This window comes from Bombus bifarius, unplaced genomic scaffold (assembly GCF_011952205.1).
Source record: "Bombus bifarius isolate JDL3187 unplaced genomic scaffold, Bbif_JDL3187 scf7180000008008, whole genome shotgun sequence".
NCBI lineage: Eukaryota > Metazoa > Arthropoda > Insecta > Hymenoptera > Apidae > Bombus > Bombus bifarius.
Genome location: NW_022884386.1, coordinates 5,730,896 through 5,750,081, shown reverse-complemented (window position 1 = coordinate 5,750,081; position 19,186 = coordinate 5,730,896). Strand labels below are relative to the sequence as shown.

Here is a 19,186-nt window from a genome sequence, read left to right as displayed (position 1 = left end):
GGCGCGTCTTCGTTGATGTAATGGTTAAGAATTATGTCGGATCGTGCAAGATATATTATATCAAGATGAGAATTATCGCGATACCACGGTAGACAAACTCGAAGAAGCTGTCATCAACGCGATCCGTGTAATCGCGTGCTCGAGTCGAGATAAAGTCGTTCGGTGAGCTTGGTATTTCGTCCACTTGCTTCACAATTTTCTCGCTACTTCCGCTCCCTTACGAGCATCGTAATTTGCAATTTGAGCTATTTACAGCTCGAGCATCGATAGAGAAACGACGAGCATAGGAATGGTCGAGAAGACTGAGGAGACAGAGAGAGATTGTGCGTTTAATTAGGAGAAAAGAAACGGCGAAGGGTTTATCGGATTCCAAAGACGTGGCCAGTTGGCGTGACGCGTTTCAATTTGTTGGAGCTGGCCGATTCTGGCGGCTGGCCATTATCGTACAGCTTTAATGCCGTTAAAGCAAGTTTCCACGCACAATATTAAGCAGCCTTCACATGGCTAGATTGCGATCGTTCTGGCAACGGGCAGATAGTCCAGGAGCACGCGACCGCACGCGAAATAAAATAATCGCATGCACTTGGCGCAACTAAGGGCGCGCACTCTCAACTCGAAATAACACCGTAATAAAACACAGAATGGAGTAAGTCGACTTTATCCTCGATCGAGATCGAATCGCCAGATACGCGATATTTTTTCCAATTCGACGAATCCCAACTCGCCTCCGTTTACGTCGCACCGGAGTTTCGATTTAAAGTTTCATCGACGGAAAAATGAAATTCTACGTCGGCACGGTGATGTATAATAGATGTTACGTACATTCGAGGACAGCGTATCGCGAGCGACGAAAGCAACGAGACGGATAAACGAAAGAGAGAAGAAACCCTCGATCAGCGATATTAATTTATTGGTCTCGTTTGTTCTCGTCGCGATCCACCGGCGACAAGACGGCTGAGCGATTGAATATTAAGTGACGGAGCTTCTGTCTGCTTCTCGGCGAACTTCGCCCAAGGGACTTCCTTCGAACTAGAAAACGAGACCGAGAGCTACGACAGCCGCGAGAGGTGCGCACCGGGTACCAGACTAGTCGCCAAGGTAGAACGAGGATGAAACGAGGATGAAACGAGGACGAAACGAGCAACGAAGATGAGACAGAGCAGAGAAGGGAAAAGCAGGCAGAAAGAGACGACGAGATCGAGGGACAGAATATATACGAGGAATGGAGGAAGAGAAAGAAAGACGGAGAAATACGGAATGGAGAAGAGTGCCGGGGGCGATTTCAATAATTAATGTCACGGGAATTGCCGTACACCGGCGATAGTACTGGCGGAGTTACTACCGCAAACTTGAAATTCCCTGTCGCGGTATTCGAGGCAGATCGGTCCATGGATAATTACTGCGATTATCCCACGGACAAGCCGGCAAAGTCTTCGCGAGTTTATCGGCTCTTACTAATGAAAACTTCGCGAAGTACTCGAGAGACCCGTGCACGCCGCCTTTCAACCGCTCCGCCCCGCTAATAAATTTCTTTCCAGCAATTGGCAGTTTTCGCGCCAAACCTCTTTGCTTTTTTCCTTGATTTATATACACGGCGATAAAAAATAGCCGCGTTGACTTTAAAGGATTCTCTCCGAAGAAGCACTCGTTTCCATACGAAATCAACTGTATTTTACGTCAGAAGGATTACTTGTACCACCTATCATCGGTTAATCGTTTTTTCCTCGTTTCTGTGAATATAACAAACTTTTAAAGTCTGCAACCTTTTCTTCTTTTAATAACACACCATACACATCGTCGTTTGAACGCGACTGAACGAAATTTCCAAGACATCGATACCATCGATTACAATTCACCGGTCTATTCGAGCAGAAGAAACGGCAACAGAAGGACCAAGCGTTCCGACGTTTCTCGAGCGTTGACAATAGTGCAGCGAGATATTACTTGACCTAGGACACGTCGATAGACAGAAGAAAGGCGTCGATCGGCGAGTGTCCTGTCTCGATCCGACGATAGAACCATGGAACGGTTCGTTCCCATGGAAACCACTTCGTCTCGTCGTTCTCTCGCTTATTCTTCTCGACGTATCGCGGCAGACGAAAAGAGGAACGCCAGAGAGGAGCCTGCAGAAGGACCAGGAAACGAGGGAGACGCGCGAAAAAGGAAAAATATCGTCGGAAGGCGGGGGAGGGGGTGAAAAAGAGGGTTTACACAAAGAAGGAAGAAGACAGCAACCACCGTGGCACAACCAGACCACGACTGAAGGTGTAGTTGAAGAAGGAAAAGCCGAGGCGCTGCTGCGTGGCTATTTGTTAGGAGAAGCTGTCGTTGTACGTTCACCTTCGTTCTACGAGCTGTCACTCGCGTACTTTCGCGTCTAAATGGTGAAGAGTTCGTGATGCAACATACAGAAAATACGATGGTTGCGTCTATTTAGCACCAGACCTACCGACGATCAAGATATAAATCCCGTAGCAAAGAAATCAAAATGAATCGTATATAGAAAAAAAAATACATAATATTGGGTTGTTCGAAAAGTGTTTTTCTTTTGCAAACGTGTTTTTTACAACAGTGCATCTTCGTACAAACGTGAAACCAAGTCTGTGAAATGTCGCGATGTTTATCTCAACGGAACAAAATGGATCGTACGTAATTTGAAAAAAATGAAATAAAACAAAAAACGTTGTGCGTCTATTATTTCCTCGTAAAACGAAAGAAACTTTTCGAACAACCTAATACACGAGAAAAAATGTTTGTCCGTATTCTTTACAACCGACCAAATCTTTAAAAAATACAGCCTTCCAATCTTATACAATTTCTATTAGAAATTACGAATTCGCGATCCACCACATTGATAATTTCCAACATTAATCGCTGCTCTCAAAATCCAAATTGATCGACTCGCACTTTCCGTTAATCTCTTCGTTTCGTTATTTGATTCCCTATGTTACTCGACCTAACATCTGGCCAGTTAGCAAAACACCGTCGTATCTCCAAATCTCTATACATTTAAAAACGGAGATTCAAACGAAAAGGTCGAGGGTGGTGGTCGAGAGTAATTCGAGCGTTTGCTCGAATCATGGGGTTGCATCGAAAGCCAAACGTTACGGTGGAAAATGAACGTAGGAACCCGGGGCCTTTTAGCCGTAGCGGCGCGCTGCCTAAAAGGTCGTCGGTCACGCGATCACACCCTCGCTCGTTAACACCTATACAGAGAAGAGAGAGGCATAGGCGGGGGAAGAGTACAGGTGGATGAATTCGGCGCGGAAGCGTGCCGCTGGTAGGCGGTTGGAGGCACGCGCATTACAATTCCGACGCGGTTAACGCGTTCCCTCCTCTTAATCAGCTCGAGACGTCCTCGAGTCCGTTCTCCCTGATAAAGAGGAAGCCACTGGCACGTTCGGGGCAAGAGGTTAAACGTGGCCCGACCTCTCTGCCGTGTCGGTGGGCGTTTCGCCGCTTGCGCCGACAGGGCAGGAAGTGGCCGCGGAGAAATATACCGGCCACCAAGGTAAATTAGGAAGCTAAAGGGAAACCGGAAGCGGCAGATTCCGAGATTAGATTCTGCCAGTCGTCCCGTAAAAGTCTAACGTTCCGCCGGATAATCCAAACGATTCTCGTCCATTCGAGGTACAGCGGTGCGGTCGCTTAGCAGTGGCGGATTTGGAATGATATTTCTGCAGAAATGCAGATATCCGAGCAGGTGGCTTGCAGAATCCTTTTGCACATTAATTCGCCAAATAGTGGTATTAAAGAAACGATTTACGAGTCGTTGGTTGCGTTTCTCGTTTACTATTTCATAGTATTACATGATATAAGATTATTAAGAGACTCGTGATTTGTAGAATGTGCTTGTAAAATATCATTTGTTTCCTTATCGTACTCGTTACTCTAATGAAAGAGAATTTATTAATACCATTACCTTCTAATTAACGACTTGTAAAATTTACTAATAAGTCGGTAAATTTAGTTAGCTTAATGATGCAAGAAAAGTTCATTGGTGTTATACGAGAAAGAGAGAAAGAGAGAGAGATTAATATTAATAATTTGCGATTTTTCACGAATGCGAAATTTAACAATGAAAGAATCGAGCCGCTAATTAGTTCAAAGCCGCGCGGAATAAAGCGGAAGAATCGAGAGGCGTTGATTTTCGAAGATTTGACACGCGGGATGCGTGAAAGTCGCGAGATCGGTTTGCCGCGCGCGATGAGGCAAACGCAAATATACGAAGCGAAAAGCAAATTCTCAGCCCGCGGCCCGCGAGGGACATGGGGTGTAACACACGCGCGTACACGTTCGTAACGGCGACGATAATAGGCGTCGCAAAGTGGCCAGTGTATATTCGAGCATCGACGTCAAACGGAAGGGAGAGCCGCCACATCGAATGGTTAATTCATGAAACAGTATCCCTTGCTGCTCCCTCGCCCTCTCTCGAGTTTGAACGCCCCCACCAGTCCGCGTGCGCATCGTTTAGAAACATTCGAATATCAATGAATCCACAGGTTTTTGCCCTGGACCTCGGACAATCTGGTGCGACGTGATTCTCCATTTTTGACAATGGTCCCCGTTATACGCGTGGCAAGCCGTGACGTCGGCCAGCGTGCGAGTAGTCAGGCCGAAAGCTAACTAAATATTTGGATTTTCGTGAACAAACATGGGATCTGGTAAAAATTTTGTGGCGCGCGCCTCGCATTTCACGGACCGACGGTTACGTAAACCGGAAATTTGTAAAACGTAAATTTGTAAAACGTGACCATTCACAAATATTTTTTTGCATCTCGGCTGATCTTCTGTCGCGGTGTGTCAACTATCTATCGACTCTTTTTCAGTTGATTTTTATTTTGTAATTGTTGAAATAAAATCTAAATTTGTTCGCTCGTCGAAACGCTATAGCTGAACACACAATGAGTCATGGAAATATTCCATCACACTGTCATCGTCGCCTATCGGTGGATTTATTCATTCATGAAAATGCGTTTGTTATGACCGAATGGCGAATATACCGCGAGAGAAAATTTTGAAATCGTTGTATGTAAACGATGTGTCGAACTGAGAGTAATTGTCAAAACCCAATTGTGCGTTTGCCACCCCCGTAATATCGATTTTCGATTAACATTACAGATTAATTGAAGGTTAACAAAAGATTTGGAATCGTGTCGAAAAAAAGAGTCGGAAACGTGGTTTAAAATTTTTAGTCTGTAATGTATACATCTATGCGCATAGTAATTATTATATCAAGCTTAATATTTTAAAATTAAATGAGGTTCAATCGGTATTTAATTTCGTTCCGCCTCATACTCGATCAGCTATCGACAACCACGAGGGAGAATTTATGGACGAACGAAGAAAAAACTGAACCAATTAAAAAAAATGTTACGCAGTTTCATTTTATATCTGATACACGATGAAGCATAAATCACACGACAGTCAGCCACAGCATCCGTGTTACGTTCCTCTAAAAAAGTTCTAGGTGTTTAAGGTAAACACTTATCGAATCAGCTGGTGTAACGTAAATTTTCCGCGCGTCGCTAAAATATATATTTTCCCACCGTCTGTCCGTCCGTGCGCATATAAACGCGTATAACCGTGTACACGAAACCGTCGGAGTCAAATATAAATTTCCCCGGACGGTGAGTTAATGGAAAAGGTCAGTGACTGCGAAACGCGGCTGCAAATTGACGTTCGGGCTTTTTGCGGATCGCAATGAATCCACAGGTTTTTCATAGGCCGTGCTACTTTGTTTCCAACGGGGGCCGTCACGCAAATAATTCCTGCGGTTTTATGAAAATATTTCACGTTGCAAAGAATAATACGAGATTCGCCGGTTGAAAAGGACCGACTCGCGAACAACGCCGCGCGCAACGATTAAATTAGCCCGCGGCTGTTTCGTCATGACCATTATCGCGTGTAAAGTATAAAAGCAAAAACAGTAAATAAACTTAACAAAGAAGAAAAAAAAGGAGAAAGAAGGAAAAGAAGAGCGGAAAAGAAGAACAGGGGAAACGAAGTTAAACTGTTCCGAAATATCCGTTTCCGAGTATTCATCGTTGTCACGCACTGCACCGCGGATAATCAGACTCGTTTCGTACGGTAATAAAAATCTCTTGTTTCGCCAAAGTTAATTACGTAATAGGCCATAAATGTTAAACAGCCGTTGCCGAAATAAGGCCACTTTTTCTGCAAGACTCGACCAACCGTTTACAGACCGCTGCTCTTTTAAAACGGAATCTACTTTACGTAAAATCTCGTATGGAACGATCGAGAGTGTTTGACTAACGCGAAATCGCGTAGAAAACGTCGTAGTCCGTTCAAGCATTTCAAACGAGGGGATAGCTGGTAATACCGAGAGGCTTGTTATCGTCAGTCTCATAATGGGATAGCTTTTCGGCGCATCGGATAAACTAGAGTCGCGTTCGAATGGAACAGGTAACAGGATTGCCGTCTTCGATCGCGCCATCGAGCATTTCCACTCGACGGGGGATTAGCTCGAAACACGAGGCATGCAACACACACTGGAAACTTTACTTACGAGGCTTCGTGGCTTCCTGCGGCGTCACCTCGGTCAACTGCAACGAAAAACAACGATTATTCAAAATTGATAATATCAAACAGCAAAGGCGACCTACAAACGTAACTTCACGATCGAACTTGCCACGTCAAATAACAATTCGAATTTAACTATTTTCTACTCTATTAGAACGAATTTGGTTACAACAGTGGATACATCGTGATTAGATGATTATATATTTATGGCATACATTTTCGAACGAATGAAACTATTTGAAGGACTCGAAGATCGAAATGAGACTAACTCGTCCAAGATTTTGTGAACTTGATAGGAAACTGCAGCAAGTATATATCGAATCATAGCATGGAAATAACAAAATACGATAACGATATTAATGTCGAGATTGTTGAGATTATTAATATATAATTATAGAAATATAATTGGAGAAAAAAATTACGGGTGTTTCGTTATTATTGCTTTCATAAACTGCTACTGTACTCCTAACAATTTGTATATTCGTTTTATCTGAAGAATTCGTCGGAACGCTGATAAATCTGACCGGTATAACCACAGACTAACGTGTCGCTCCATTTTTGCGTCGTGAAAGATATTCCACGTGAAAACGTACCGCTTTAATGTTTTCGCCAAGACTTCGTTTATACTGGGCTACTGTTGATCGATCGATCGATTCGATCTATCTTAACTTGTTCGTAACAGACCGCGTAAACACAGTGTCAACCAAATTGAAACGGCTTGTAGCCGTTCAACCAGAAATAGCCCATTCTTCTATTTTTGGTTGAACGTCCTGGTCATCTCAACTGTAGTTGCCTAACGTAAACGTGGTTTCAGCATGTCGCCATGTTTTACGACTATTCCGTGGGAGATAAAATTCAAGAAGCAAACTGGTCGCGGCATACGTCAGGAAATTTCGTCGCGCAAAAGCTGGCTGACCGTTTCGGTCTTGCGAATTTCAATTAATCGTGTCGCCTCATAGCTGTCGGACGAATGTCAGCAGCGTGGAAAACCGCGAGCGCCCACGCTATTCGGCATCGGAAAAAGGAAAACACGAGCCTCGAGAAATTAATCCGCTTTTCACCAGAGAAGCTACTGATATCTCGCGGCTCGTTTTCCCCTTTATCCACGCTGACTCTCGCGCGCTTCTCTTTCGCCCTTCCTTTCTCCGTTTCTTCTTTTTCTCTTCTCGCCGACAACGACGAAACGAAACGAAACGACATTCGGCAGCGCACGAAACTCTTGACACGAAGCCAAGTGGCACGAAAGCTACAGCTTGTTCGACTCGAAAACGCCGGCATCGATCGATCGGACGCGCGTTCTTCGCCGAGCGTTTTCAGCGACCGCGAGCGTGGCCTGTGGACGACGAGGAATCCGAAATTCCGCGTTTAACAGGCCGCACCGGTCGTTTTCTAGAACGGACACACGGGCGTTGCGCGAAAGCCGATTTATCCGCAACGAAAGGCGTCCGTCTCGGTCGAACGCGAGCTTCTTGACACAGTGCCAAGTGGCACGAAACACTTCTCGGTCGCTCGATACAATTCGAAACGTTTCCACGATCGATACGCGTCCTAAGATTTGCCACGGCTTCTCTGTAATCAACGGGAACACGATCGCTCAATTTCACGCGACTCTTTATACCATGCTATGTACACACAGCATGGCTCCTAAGTCATAAGAATCTAAGTAAACTCGAAAAATCATTGGGAAATTATCGAAATCCTTGAGAATTATTATTACGTTTGAAACGTTAGATTATAGTTTAAAGATGCACGTTATTCAATACTGTAATAAGAATGTTCGCAATTTCATATAACAGAATTAATTCTCTTCTTGTTTATGTATATCTGTCTATATAATTTTGATATTCATATCATTACCGAGCTGTTTTTTGTTATTTGGCTCTGTACATACTGTAGACGAGTTTATCTTGAATTTAGTAATTTCGTGTACGCTTCTTGCAGTTTCTCATTTCATTCGTTCTTTAATCTTACGATTTAAATTGAAAAATGATTTATTATATCGTTGCGATTCTTCGAAATAGTTGTCAGAAACGTATGCCTTTCGCGTGTGCACATTGGATCGCGACTCTGTATGAATATAAAGCTCTGATCGATTAGTCGTTTGCTTGATATTTTACGCTCATTATCATGCTTCGTACGAAACTAGCACGTGTCTCGACAATACCTACGCACGCGTATATATAGTCTTTAATGATGCGCAACAACGGAAAAAAGAACGTTTATCTATACCGTACCAAAATTTGTTACACGAACAGACAGAATCTAATGCTCACCTTTGCTAGCACAGGATTGAACATGAACTTCGACTCCGGCTCCTTTCTCGGCGTCTGGGCGATAGCCGACAGAGGCGTGGGCGGCATGGACATTTCCTGAAACAGAAGCGATCGAACGTCGATTAACATTTAAGCCGACACACGAGTGTAATTTATCCTCGACTCTCGTCCGCAAAACACAATTCTCAACATCGACACGTACATACTCGGAAGAAACGAAAGAGGAAAGAGCAGAGGGGAGATACGTAAACCGACTCGAATGCAGAGAAAACACGTCACCTTTTCTTTCGTCCATTGTCGGAGCCGCGAAAAAGGTGACCCTTTTCCTTTCATCGCGGCATCGCGTCAGTGGTCGTGGGCTTGTGCAAGTGGTACGTCTCGAAAACGAGTACTTTTGCGTAAGACCGAGCGCATCTGGGCCACGATTACGTCAATGGGCACCGGACCGAGGTCCACGAATTCCGCGTATGATCAGCCGCGGCGACCAGGTACTCGGAACTCGTGTCTATTAACGTAGTGGGCCGTGGTTTCGAGTTCGTGAACACGTGCGCGCGCGCGAGCGAACGAACGAACGTCCATACGCACGCCGTGCATCACGAGGATGAAGTGGAAGTCGCAAACACGCGAACAATGCAGTCTGGTACATCGGCATGGCGCGGCCTGAACGAAACGCATTTCCACCGGCGAATCGTCGGGACCGATTCATTGACCCGTCGAGACATCCGTCGACGCGAACAAAGACCGACGAGACAAAAGCCTCTCGTCGGTGTGCTTATATTCTTCCTACGATCAACGACAGAGCTTGTTTACCGGCGTTACACGGCGAATTATGCAGCCGTGAAAATTCGACCGGTTCGAGTGCTGTTTCTTCGTACGAGGTTCGATCGGAACGCGAGACGATTTCAACGCGGTACCCGGAAGTCGGATTTCCGTGTTATTCCCATAATATGCTAATGAAAAATAGCCGAAGAAGAATGTCCATCTTCTCTACGACTCGAACTTGCACATGATAACGTATATCATCAATTCTGACGATTTCTATATCAGCAAATCTTACGCTTACAACTTGCTTCGAATCTCGATATCTGAATCTTGGACAGATATCGCTGTTTGATATCGATAGTGGAACAATCGAAAAACTTGCGAATTTCCTCCTATCGAATAGAAAGTCTACGTTGTGTTTCTATTTTTGTCGCGTAAAGCGGCATATTTACAATTGCATCAGTTTTGCGTCAGAAGGATATTGAAGACAACTAAACATTGTAAAATTGGGAAATACAAAACTATTGTTTCTGCGTTACTTCTATAAGTGTTCTTACGAGATGTACGTGTAGATATCTATCTTCGCACTTACATGGTAAATAACATTTGTTACGAACGTTCGCGGAGAGACGCGGTCGCTAGGAGAACGCGTTGTCACGACCGGCATACTTCAAATCCGACGGACTGACGATAGAGATAAAGATGTGGCGGCACTCGGCGACAATGTATATCGCTGAAGTGCCTAATGAACCATCAACATCCCAACGGTCCTTCCACCGAAGGTTCTAGAAGAAAGAGCACGTGGCAACGATCGCGGACGCCTAGCAAATGCATGGACGGTGGGGATGTTGAGGGATGACAAAAGAAAGTAATCGGATCCGATCGAAAGTAAAATCATAAGAGTCAGTCTTAGAAGTCACGCCTAGAGTTCGGAAGTAGATTGTAAAGCGTATTGATGTTAGAAAAAAAATAAAGTTTTCTTTTTTTATTTTTTACCTCAAATTCCTTTTTTTATTTTGTTATTTTACATGACAACGTCAGCGAGAGGCGTAAATTCTCGCTACGATTATGTTAATCGACGCCGCGAAATAGTCGTTCCCCTGTTTCGGTTAGGATAACAGAGGTGGTTTAATGAATGTAACACTGTATTAACAGTGTTAACATAGAACAATATATTTTACAATAATATGATAAAGATGTTACAGAAATTTGACTCGACTTTGCGATATCTCTAGATAAATTCGTTTGCTCGTCAGATTTGTCGAAGTGTCACGTTTGACTCGTCAGAAGGAACTGAACGCCCTTCGATTATTCCTTTGTGTCATTTGGAAGACGACCCCCACTATGCTCGGGTCACGCCACCGCTCGCGCCTATGATCACGTATGCCTCTTCTTGTGTGAAAAACGTAACGGTCAAAAATCGACGTTTCTAGAGCTCGCTACTTGGCGACAACTATGCTCTCGTCGATACATTGTATATGATCCGGCGGGCACATAAGACGGTCTGCCTGCGACGTTGTAGGACCGCGAGCGACGGTTAGAAAATACAGCCTGTGGTAAGCCTCGTGGCGTAACAACATTGTTATAAAATTCCCGAATAACCGAGTAAATCTCTTCATCTCGTATTATTAGTCCGACTAATAGAAGTTAATTCTCAGGAAAATTGAAATCGAGTATGCTCGTTTGTCGCTTTGTTTAAGCTATTCCTGTATCGCGTTCAACTACTCCTTCCTTAAACGTGGAATTTATTCATGATACAAATAAACGATCGCATATATCGATTATGACGCATTGATCCATTATAAGAACGCCTATTGCTGCAATTGTAATTACGTCCGATAATAATTCCGTTAATAGAGGCTCGGCTATGAATCTCCATACTCGAAGCCGAGTATTAACTTGTTCGTATAACCAATATACGATAGGACAAAGTTCTACTGTGCCCGATACAACTTTGGAAGACAAGCTCGCGAAAGTTCGCGCCTGTTTGTTCCTGCTTCGATGACAGAAACGTGAATATCGAGCTATCCACGGTTCGTCGGCGTCTACGTGCACGTGCACGTTGTAACCGTGACACGGCTTAGTCGACGTCGCAATCAACGTCGCTTTTAAACACTGCCCACGTGAGAATCACGCGCTATGTAACGCACGTGCGTCGAGAAACGTGGACGTGGATGTCTTCCTCGTTTTATTCAACGTGGGAAAACGGGCTGCATCGTCGACGATGTCGACACGAATGTGCGTCCTCGTGCGACGTTCGTCGCAACCAACCAAATGCGCGACGCGTGCGATGTGACGAGAACTCTGAGTGCAGAGACGGAGAAACTGTGTAAAGTAACGCGAGGTTTTTTAAAGAGTCGCATTAGCCGAGGGCGTTCGTTTCGACGAAAGATCTCCGGTTTCAAGTGGATGTTCCAGAGGGTCGTGTGTGTCGTCACAGGTTCTTGAACATCTCTACCGATTTGACGCGCGATAAATTGGGGATCTGGCCCAGCTGCTTGGCACCCACGCGTATGAATCGAAACAGATCTTCGACCTGATGATCCACGCGCTTCCATAAACGAGGTTTCCCCTTCCAAGGCGGCAAAGCGATTCGATTGAAGAAATTCATTGTAAAAAGCAACGGTTAGTTTCTTATCGTTCCAAGTTGCTTTCGATCGAACGATGATCTCCGGTTTGTTTTTATCGACAGTTTTATCGACAATGTTATTTTATCGATCAATTTTATCGACAGTTACAACGAATTATTATTATTATTATAATTCAGAATGCTAAATTACAGATTATCGGACGCTCATCCCTACTGCGATCCTTGAATCTTTATACTTGGATCTTGTTCTCATTTGAAATTCCAATTAAATACGTTTAATATCTGTTGATTGTTCGGATAAATGTTGCTTCTGATCATCGATCTTTCATTCGTTTACGCATTTTGTTAACGTTCATGCATTGTTGTTACAAATCGGCTACATTGTCCGAATATGAATGGTAATGCGTGTACATATGTATCAGCGTATTCCAGTAACGTTGAATAGGGTTTTCATCGTTTAGCAATCGAGTTGGGAAATATGCAGCGTCCGCGGAAAAACACGGCGCAACGATACGCGAAATATTGTATATCGCATATACACAGAGATATATAGATTGTCCTGCGAAAAAGAATAATGCAACCGCGGCGGGATCGCTCCACGATCATGCATAATGTATCGCGGCGCGTCGTGAATATAACGGTGAACGGCAATGGCAGCGTTATCCTTCGAGCGGAAACGCACGGCAGAACATCGTTACCAGTTAACGTTCCGATATTTTTCCGCTCCACATTTTCCCACCAACGAAAATCGCGTCATCGACCGTCCACACGAGTGTTGCGTTAATTGGCGCTGTTGCATTTCGATCATGCGTATCATCGACCGACATTCGCGGGAAGGACAATGGAAGACCAAATCTATGAGACGACTGTATTCTCTCTGATATGCGTATATTTACACGTTTCTGATTGTATCGAATTTTTAGAGAGAACAGGTGCCATTAAACCTTTGATAATATGGTAGACGAGATGTATTACGATCGTCAACGATCTATCGAGTGAAGAAAGAAAGCAGCCATCGCCACAGGATCGTTTTCTTTATTCCGTGTAAAACAAAGAAACAATTACGATTTTTAACGATAATTGAACATTTGCAACGAATAGATTTAGTATTCGCACGCTATACGATTCTCGTATCATTTTGTATCGCTATTAAAAATAATAATAACAGGATACGTGTAACTAAGTAGCTACCGATATTATCATAGTGTACCGGAAAGCGTTAATTAATCGATTTGTACAATGAAAGGCCGGTACGCGAATGCTCACGATCTACAGAAGAGAAAACAGCAGAGAAAACTTGGTGAGTTAACAGAGAGAAAAACGCGGTCGAGCCGAAGATGCGATTCGCATGCAGAATCGTTCGCGGCTGTCGATTCAGGGATGCGAACAAACGAAGAAAGAAAAGAAAAAAGGAAGAATGGAGAGAAAAGAAGAAAAAATATAAAAGAGACGAAACGAAGCGAACGAACTGGTGTCGTTAATCGCGACTTATTATTCTCGCTTGGCCGTGTGCAGCTCCGAGACACGCGTGACTCGCGTACGAAATCGTCCATTTGCATCCCGCCGCTCGACGACCACGGGCACGACGCCGACGAACGACACACAGGGCCGAACGAAAAAGGACTCGACACGTTTGCCAAGAGGAGAGAATTCTCCGGGGGCTGAGTCACCCTCTCCGCGCGACGTACCATTTCGTGCGAACCAGTTACATTCGCGGCCAGCCGCTTTATTCCTCGTGAACACGAAACGCCACCGCGAGTTATGGGGATTCCACGAGCCATCTAATGGATCCGTGGGACCACGATCGATGGGATCGAAACGTTGAACCCAAGTCGAACGCGTTACTTCCCAGAAGAAAATCGACCGTTCCAAATTGAATTTCCTTTCCTTTTACCCTCGCGTGAAACATCTACACGCCGTCCTTATACAGATATTCCAACTTATACAGTTCAAAACGATATTGCCGGTTTACTGATGACGTTTAGATTAGGATCGCCGAATGATCGAACGAATAAAGCCGGTTGAGCCGAAGAAACCTCCGAAAACTTCGAGAACAGTTACGGCTACGATAAGATAATCCGCCCTGCGCGACAGTCGCTGAATTATTTATTCCTAACAGGCGAGAGAACAAAGGGGTTCGATGATCCGTAGCGTGACTACGAGCCGGCCAACAAAATCGCATGTATCGTCACAGCTAGGGCTATTTACAAAAGCTGCGCCTCGACAAGGGGTGAAGGAACTTGAACGAAGAGGACGAAGGCGACCCTCCGCCAGTAATTTGTCAAACGATAACGAATATCGTTTGTTTTATTATTGACCATCCAGTCTTTTCGAAATCATGATCGTAGAATAGGGATACGTACACATTCCTGTTCATAAGTACCAGGACACATCTATAGAACGTAATACTTGATCCAGATAAGCGGGAAAGGATCGAAAGATTAGACTTTTGCATTCATCGTTACGCAAATGGCAGGCAAAAATTTGCTAAAACTACTTGCGTGCAAATGGTAAAAATAACTGTTGTTTTCGGCCCCTGATCCTAATGAACGAGGGTGTATCATTGGTGCGTCGCACGAGCACCGTAATGCAGTTCGATAATTATGCTGGGCACGCGAGGAGGATTGAAAACCCGTTACCGAGTGGTCGACGCTCGATGCAGTGGCTGTCGAAGGAAACTCGCAAGATCGCATTTGCGGGACCTTGAGCTACGAGCAGTTTCCCTGTGCTCGCCTAATGGACCAACGGGAAGACCATGGAATCGAAAACGCCGATTCGCCGTTGCAGATCGATCGTCACGTTCAACGCGTATTCCATTTTCACACAGAGGATATATCGCGCTGCAACTTTTATTTATCCCCCGCGATCAACCCCCCTGTGAATTTACGGCGCGCCATCACCATTCTCGATGCAATCCTTTATTTCAGCCATGGTTTTTCCAAACGTCGGACAGCCCGGCTCTGTTTCTCGGATAAATATTATCCTTGTCGAATATTCCATTCGACGAACGCGACGGATTTTTCCAGGGAAAAGAGGAATACGGCCGCGTATTTTTATCTCGTCACGCGACGCAGTCGTAACGGCGTTCCGTGGAACGTCTCTTCGAGAGGTCCCGTGAGATCGTAGGTGAACACTTGCTGTTTCCCCTCGAAGGTGCACCCTGACGACCGATGCGACGATCAGTTTCATGCACAGGTCAGATGGAAACCTCGTTCAGATTAGTCGAGCGACTGGAATTCAGCCATCCACCGAAACCAATTCATCGGTGCGAACCTGTCGTCTACTTGAAATATTCTTTCGGGTTTCTAGTCTTCTTTCTGTTTACGATTTTAGCTTACGATCGTCGAATTTAACAGTTTCGTGTTTTATGAAAATTCTATAGTCGCACGATATCGAAAGAAGACGTGTATTTTAAAAATAACTGATAAATCGACGAACTCGTATAGAAGTGAAAAATTATTCGGACAAGCGATATTTTAATACTTTTGATATTGTTATAACGGACGATATTACGAAAAAGTGTGAAGGGAGGGACTAAGTACATTTAAATTCGAAAACGGACAATGTTGGTAATACGAGTACTTCGAGTTGCTTGAATTCAACTGACTTGACTAATCCGAACGAGTGTATGGCGTCGTTAGAAGGGTAACATTTCCATCGTGAAACCAAAATGAAACTAAACGGTACTTCGTCGCGAGATGATCTGGAGGGTCGGGCCGTTGAGTATCGAGTCTCGACTGCAAAGCATTTGGCTGCGAGTTAACTCGATCAACCTCGAATTGACCTTATTAACTCGGTCTAATTGTCTTCTCCCTGCGTGTACGGTTAACCAACCGATCGTGTTCCGGAGGGGGATGGAAAAGCGAAACCGGAGAGAAGCTAACGGTTCACCAACTAACGCAAAAGGGAAAAAAACGCATCGAGACTGGAAGCTGGGAATCGGCGATCGAATGCGCGGAGAGAGCCCGACGAACCGTGCGCGTGGGCCGAAAACTGGATTAGCCGCGATTTATAGGGGCTACACGGGAATCGAATTTAAGCTGGAAAAAGCTCGAACGCGAGATCCTGCGGCAATGGCGATCGTCCGGCAAGAGTTTGCTCCCTAAATATCGCCGTGGGCACGAGGCCGTCTAGTCAACCGTAATGGAAGCTGAAAATCTCTCGATTAATCGACGAACAGAGTAGAAAGAGGAACACCGCAGGATGGAGGCGGCTCGTGGAGTCGGAGACGGAGGCGGACAATGTCCGATATAGGGGTTGAGGGTTGGGCGAGGGAAAGGGACGATAACGGTGGCGAAAGAACGCGATATTCAGGATCCACGCTAACGGTCGTCGTCGGCCAGCGCAATTAGCAGCCGCATTTACGATGCCTACTGGCGCAACTCTCGTATTTTCCCACGGGCAGAGCCGTGAGAATAATTCATGGGCCTCGACGGTGCTTCTATACCAAACGGCTAGGCCGGTCTGCAGGAAGGAGGATACGGCGGGAAAAGGGGGCACAGTTGAACCCAGCGGAGCTACAACGTCGACGACTGCCCGGTAGTATCGTCATAAATTCGCGCTGAAAGTGGAAAAGCTCGGAGAACGGTAACGTCGACTCGATTTTCTCTCTCTCTCTCTCTCTCCCTCTCCCTCTCTCTCTCTCTCCCCCTCTCTCGCGCACTCGTTGGAAACACGGCGCGAGCGGATGTCCCGTTTCGTCGACGAATCTGCGAGACTTTCGAGTCCCTGCTCCTCTGACGCTGTTGAATTATGCAGACGTATATCGATTCGATGATGAATGAAAGAAACGCTGGTCAAGAGAAGGCTGAAACGGAAAGCCTTAAACGTTCTACATTCGAGAGGATATTCTTGTTCGAAGAGATTAAAAAGTTCGTCTCGTTTCATTGCGGTTTCAAGGAAACGACGCAATACTCGAAGATGTATTGTTGGAAATGTACAGAGTGGTTGTCACGATTGCTCCATGTCGAATGAATAATGTTTTCCGAATTTGACACACATGTAAAATACATGGCCTTTCTTCCTCCGTACTACAGATATATCGCTCTTTTTTTTTACAGATTTATTCTGCACTTCGCGGTTGTAAAAACGACATTTTGTCGAAATACACTTCTTTCTTTTTTTTATTCTTTCTGCTTTTCTCTATCGGAATGGATAACGACACTCGTACGATGGATCGAGATTCTCTTTGACGTTACTGTTTCTGATGAATGTTTAAAGCGACACATCGCAGAAAATTACAATACGAGCATGCATTTACTTAGCGACTTGGTTAATTTACTTAGTTATTAACAGGAAACACGGTAAGAGTCTCATTGCCGACGACACGACGTTCAAGAGCGAATTAAGAGAACGTAGTCACGAATGTTTCTACAATCGGAAAACGATCTATTGTATGACAGCCTGATAAACGCTTGCCTAACGATCTACACGAACCAACATTTCCCCAATCATATCCTACAACGATTTCGATCAAGAAACATACCGTAATGTACAGTGGCTACAAAAGGTATTTGCATACACCCATATTTTCCCACGACGTGTTTTTATATCAGATTACATTTCATTACAAATCTTCGTAATCGTACGAAAGTTGCACTACGTGATAAGAAACGTAACTTGCTTGAACCTAGTTAATTGGTATGTAAATACTGTAATAAATGCAACGGTGTGCGCATACCTCTTGTAACCACTCTGTACATTCAAGAAACACATGCAAGATACACGAGAGAGGCGTACGAAGAGGAAATTAAACGACATCTTGATCGAAAGGGAAAACGGTTACCGCCCACAGCGACCAGGTATTAATCGATCCCCATGGATGGCACACGGACAAGGACATCCCATCGCTGCTACCATATTTCGATACTCGATCAAGCGTGTCACAGTATTGTAGCTCCATAATGATATCAATTCGCTGATAATCGCTGTTAAGCCGTGTCCATAAATTAACATTGGAGTTGGGGCGAGCTTTTATCGGTCCCGAAACCAGAACGTTATAACCGAAAATCTCGTTATAGGGACGATGGACGAGTTAAAACGATGGGCGTTCCGAACCGGACCAGATATTTTGTCCGTGTCTCGTCGAAGGCAGTCGGGAAGATCGAATTCCTAGACTCCCACGAGCGAGCCAGCTATTCCCGCGCCATCATTATTCTCTATTCACGAATAGAACTGGGTCAGCCGGCAGTTTATCAGCCCGATTGCAACCGTGTATCGAGTCCAGCTGTCTGCACCGATGGAATCGGGTTCACGAAACACGCGGGCCAAATTGTTTCGGGCCAATACTCCGGGGCTTCTGTCTTTCTCTCGATGCTGTCGCGTATATATCGTTTCGACGAAAAATTGAAATCTCGAATATCACATCCGTGTCGTCGATCGAAAGTCACCGGAGAACGGAACCAGACTTCGTACACGCGCAACGAAGCATCGTCGATTGCGGAAAACTCGATCCAGAGGATCACCGGAAACCTAGTCTCGCTTTGCGGTGTTGATTTAAACGGGAACGCGATTGCGCGCCGATGGAGACTGTCGGTAATCACGGCGGCACGTGACTCGAGGACCTCTCGAAAGGACGAACAGAATTCAGGGCTTTGCTATTCCCGAGAACCTCGTACATTCCATGTCGCTGAAACGTCGTTCGCCAGCTAGTAAAAGTGCCTCGAGCGACTCACCGAGGAATCCTTTGACTCTCTCTCGTTCCCTGAAATCACGATGCGTCGTTTTCGAGCTTAAGCGTCGAGCGATGAAAACGAACGACGTCTAGTTACCGTCTCGACCAATCAACCAACACTTGGCTAAATTTTCGATCGTTTTCACGGCCATGTTCGCGGATTTACGAGCCTGAAATAGCTCGAATCGAACTTATGCCTCAAGGACACGTTCCTATAAATAGACACGTCGTTTCGACGTTGTACGAAGCGGCGCGGTTCGGCTTCTTTTTCTTTTCCTCAGAAACGCATACCTCATAGCCTCGATCGATCGATCGTGGGTTCTCGCGGTGGAAAAGAAAAAGACT

At 45.1% G+C, this 19,186-nt stretch overlaps 1 protein-coding gene across 9 annotated transcripts in view; it reads right to left on the bottom strand.

Annotated features, from left to right (window-relative positions):
- LOC117206825 (AF4/FMR2 family member 4) overlaps positions 1-19,186 on the bottom strand; it is a 167,961-nt gene that overhangs the window by 43,020 nt on the left and 105,755 nt on the right. For all 9 annotated transcript variants that reach the window (XM_033446504.1, XM_033446506.1, XM_033446509.1 and 6 more), the window contains 2 exons: positions 8,817-8,912; positions 6,530-6,566 (listed from right to left, as the gene is read on the bottom strand). In XM_033446504.1, coding sequence (XP_033302395.1) covers positions 6,530-6,566; positions 8,817-8,912 — 133 coding nt within the window. The remainder of the gene's footprint in view (positions 1-6,529; positions 6,567-8,816; positions 8,913-19,186) is intronic.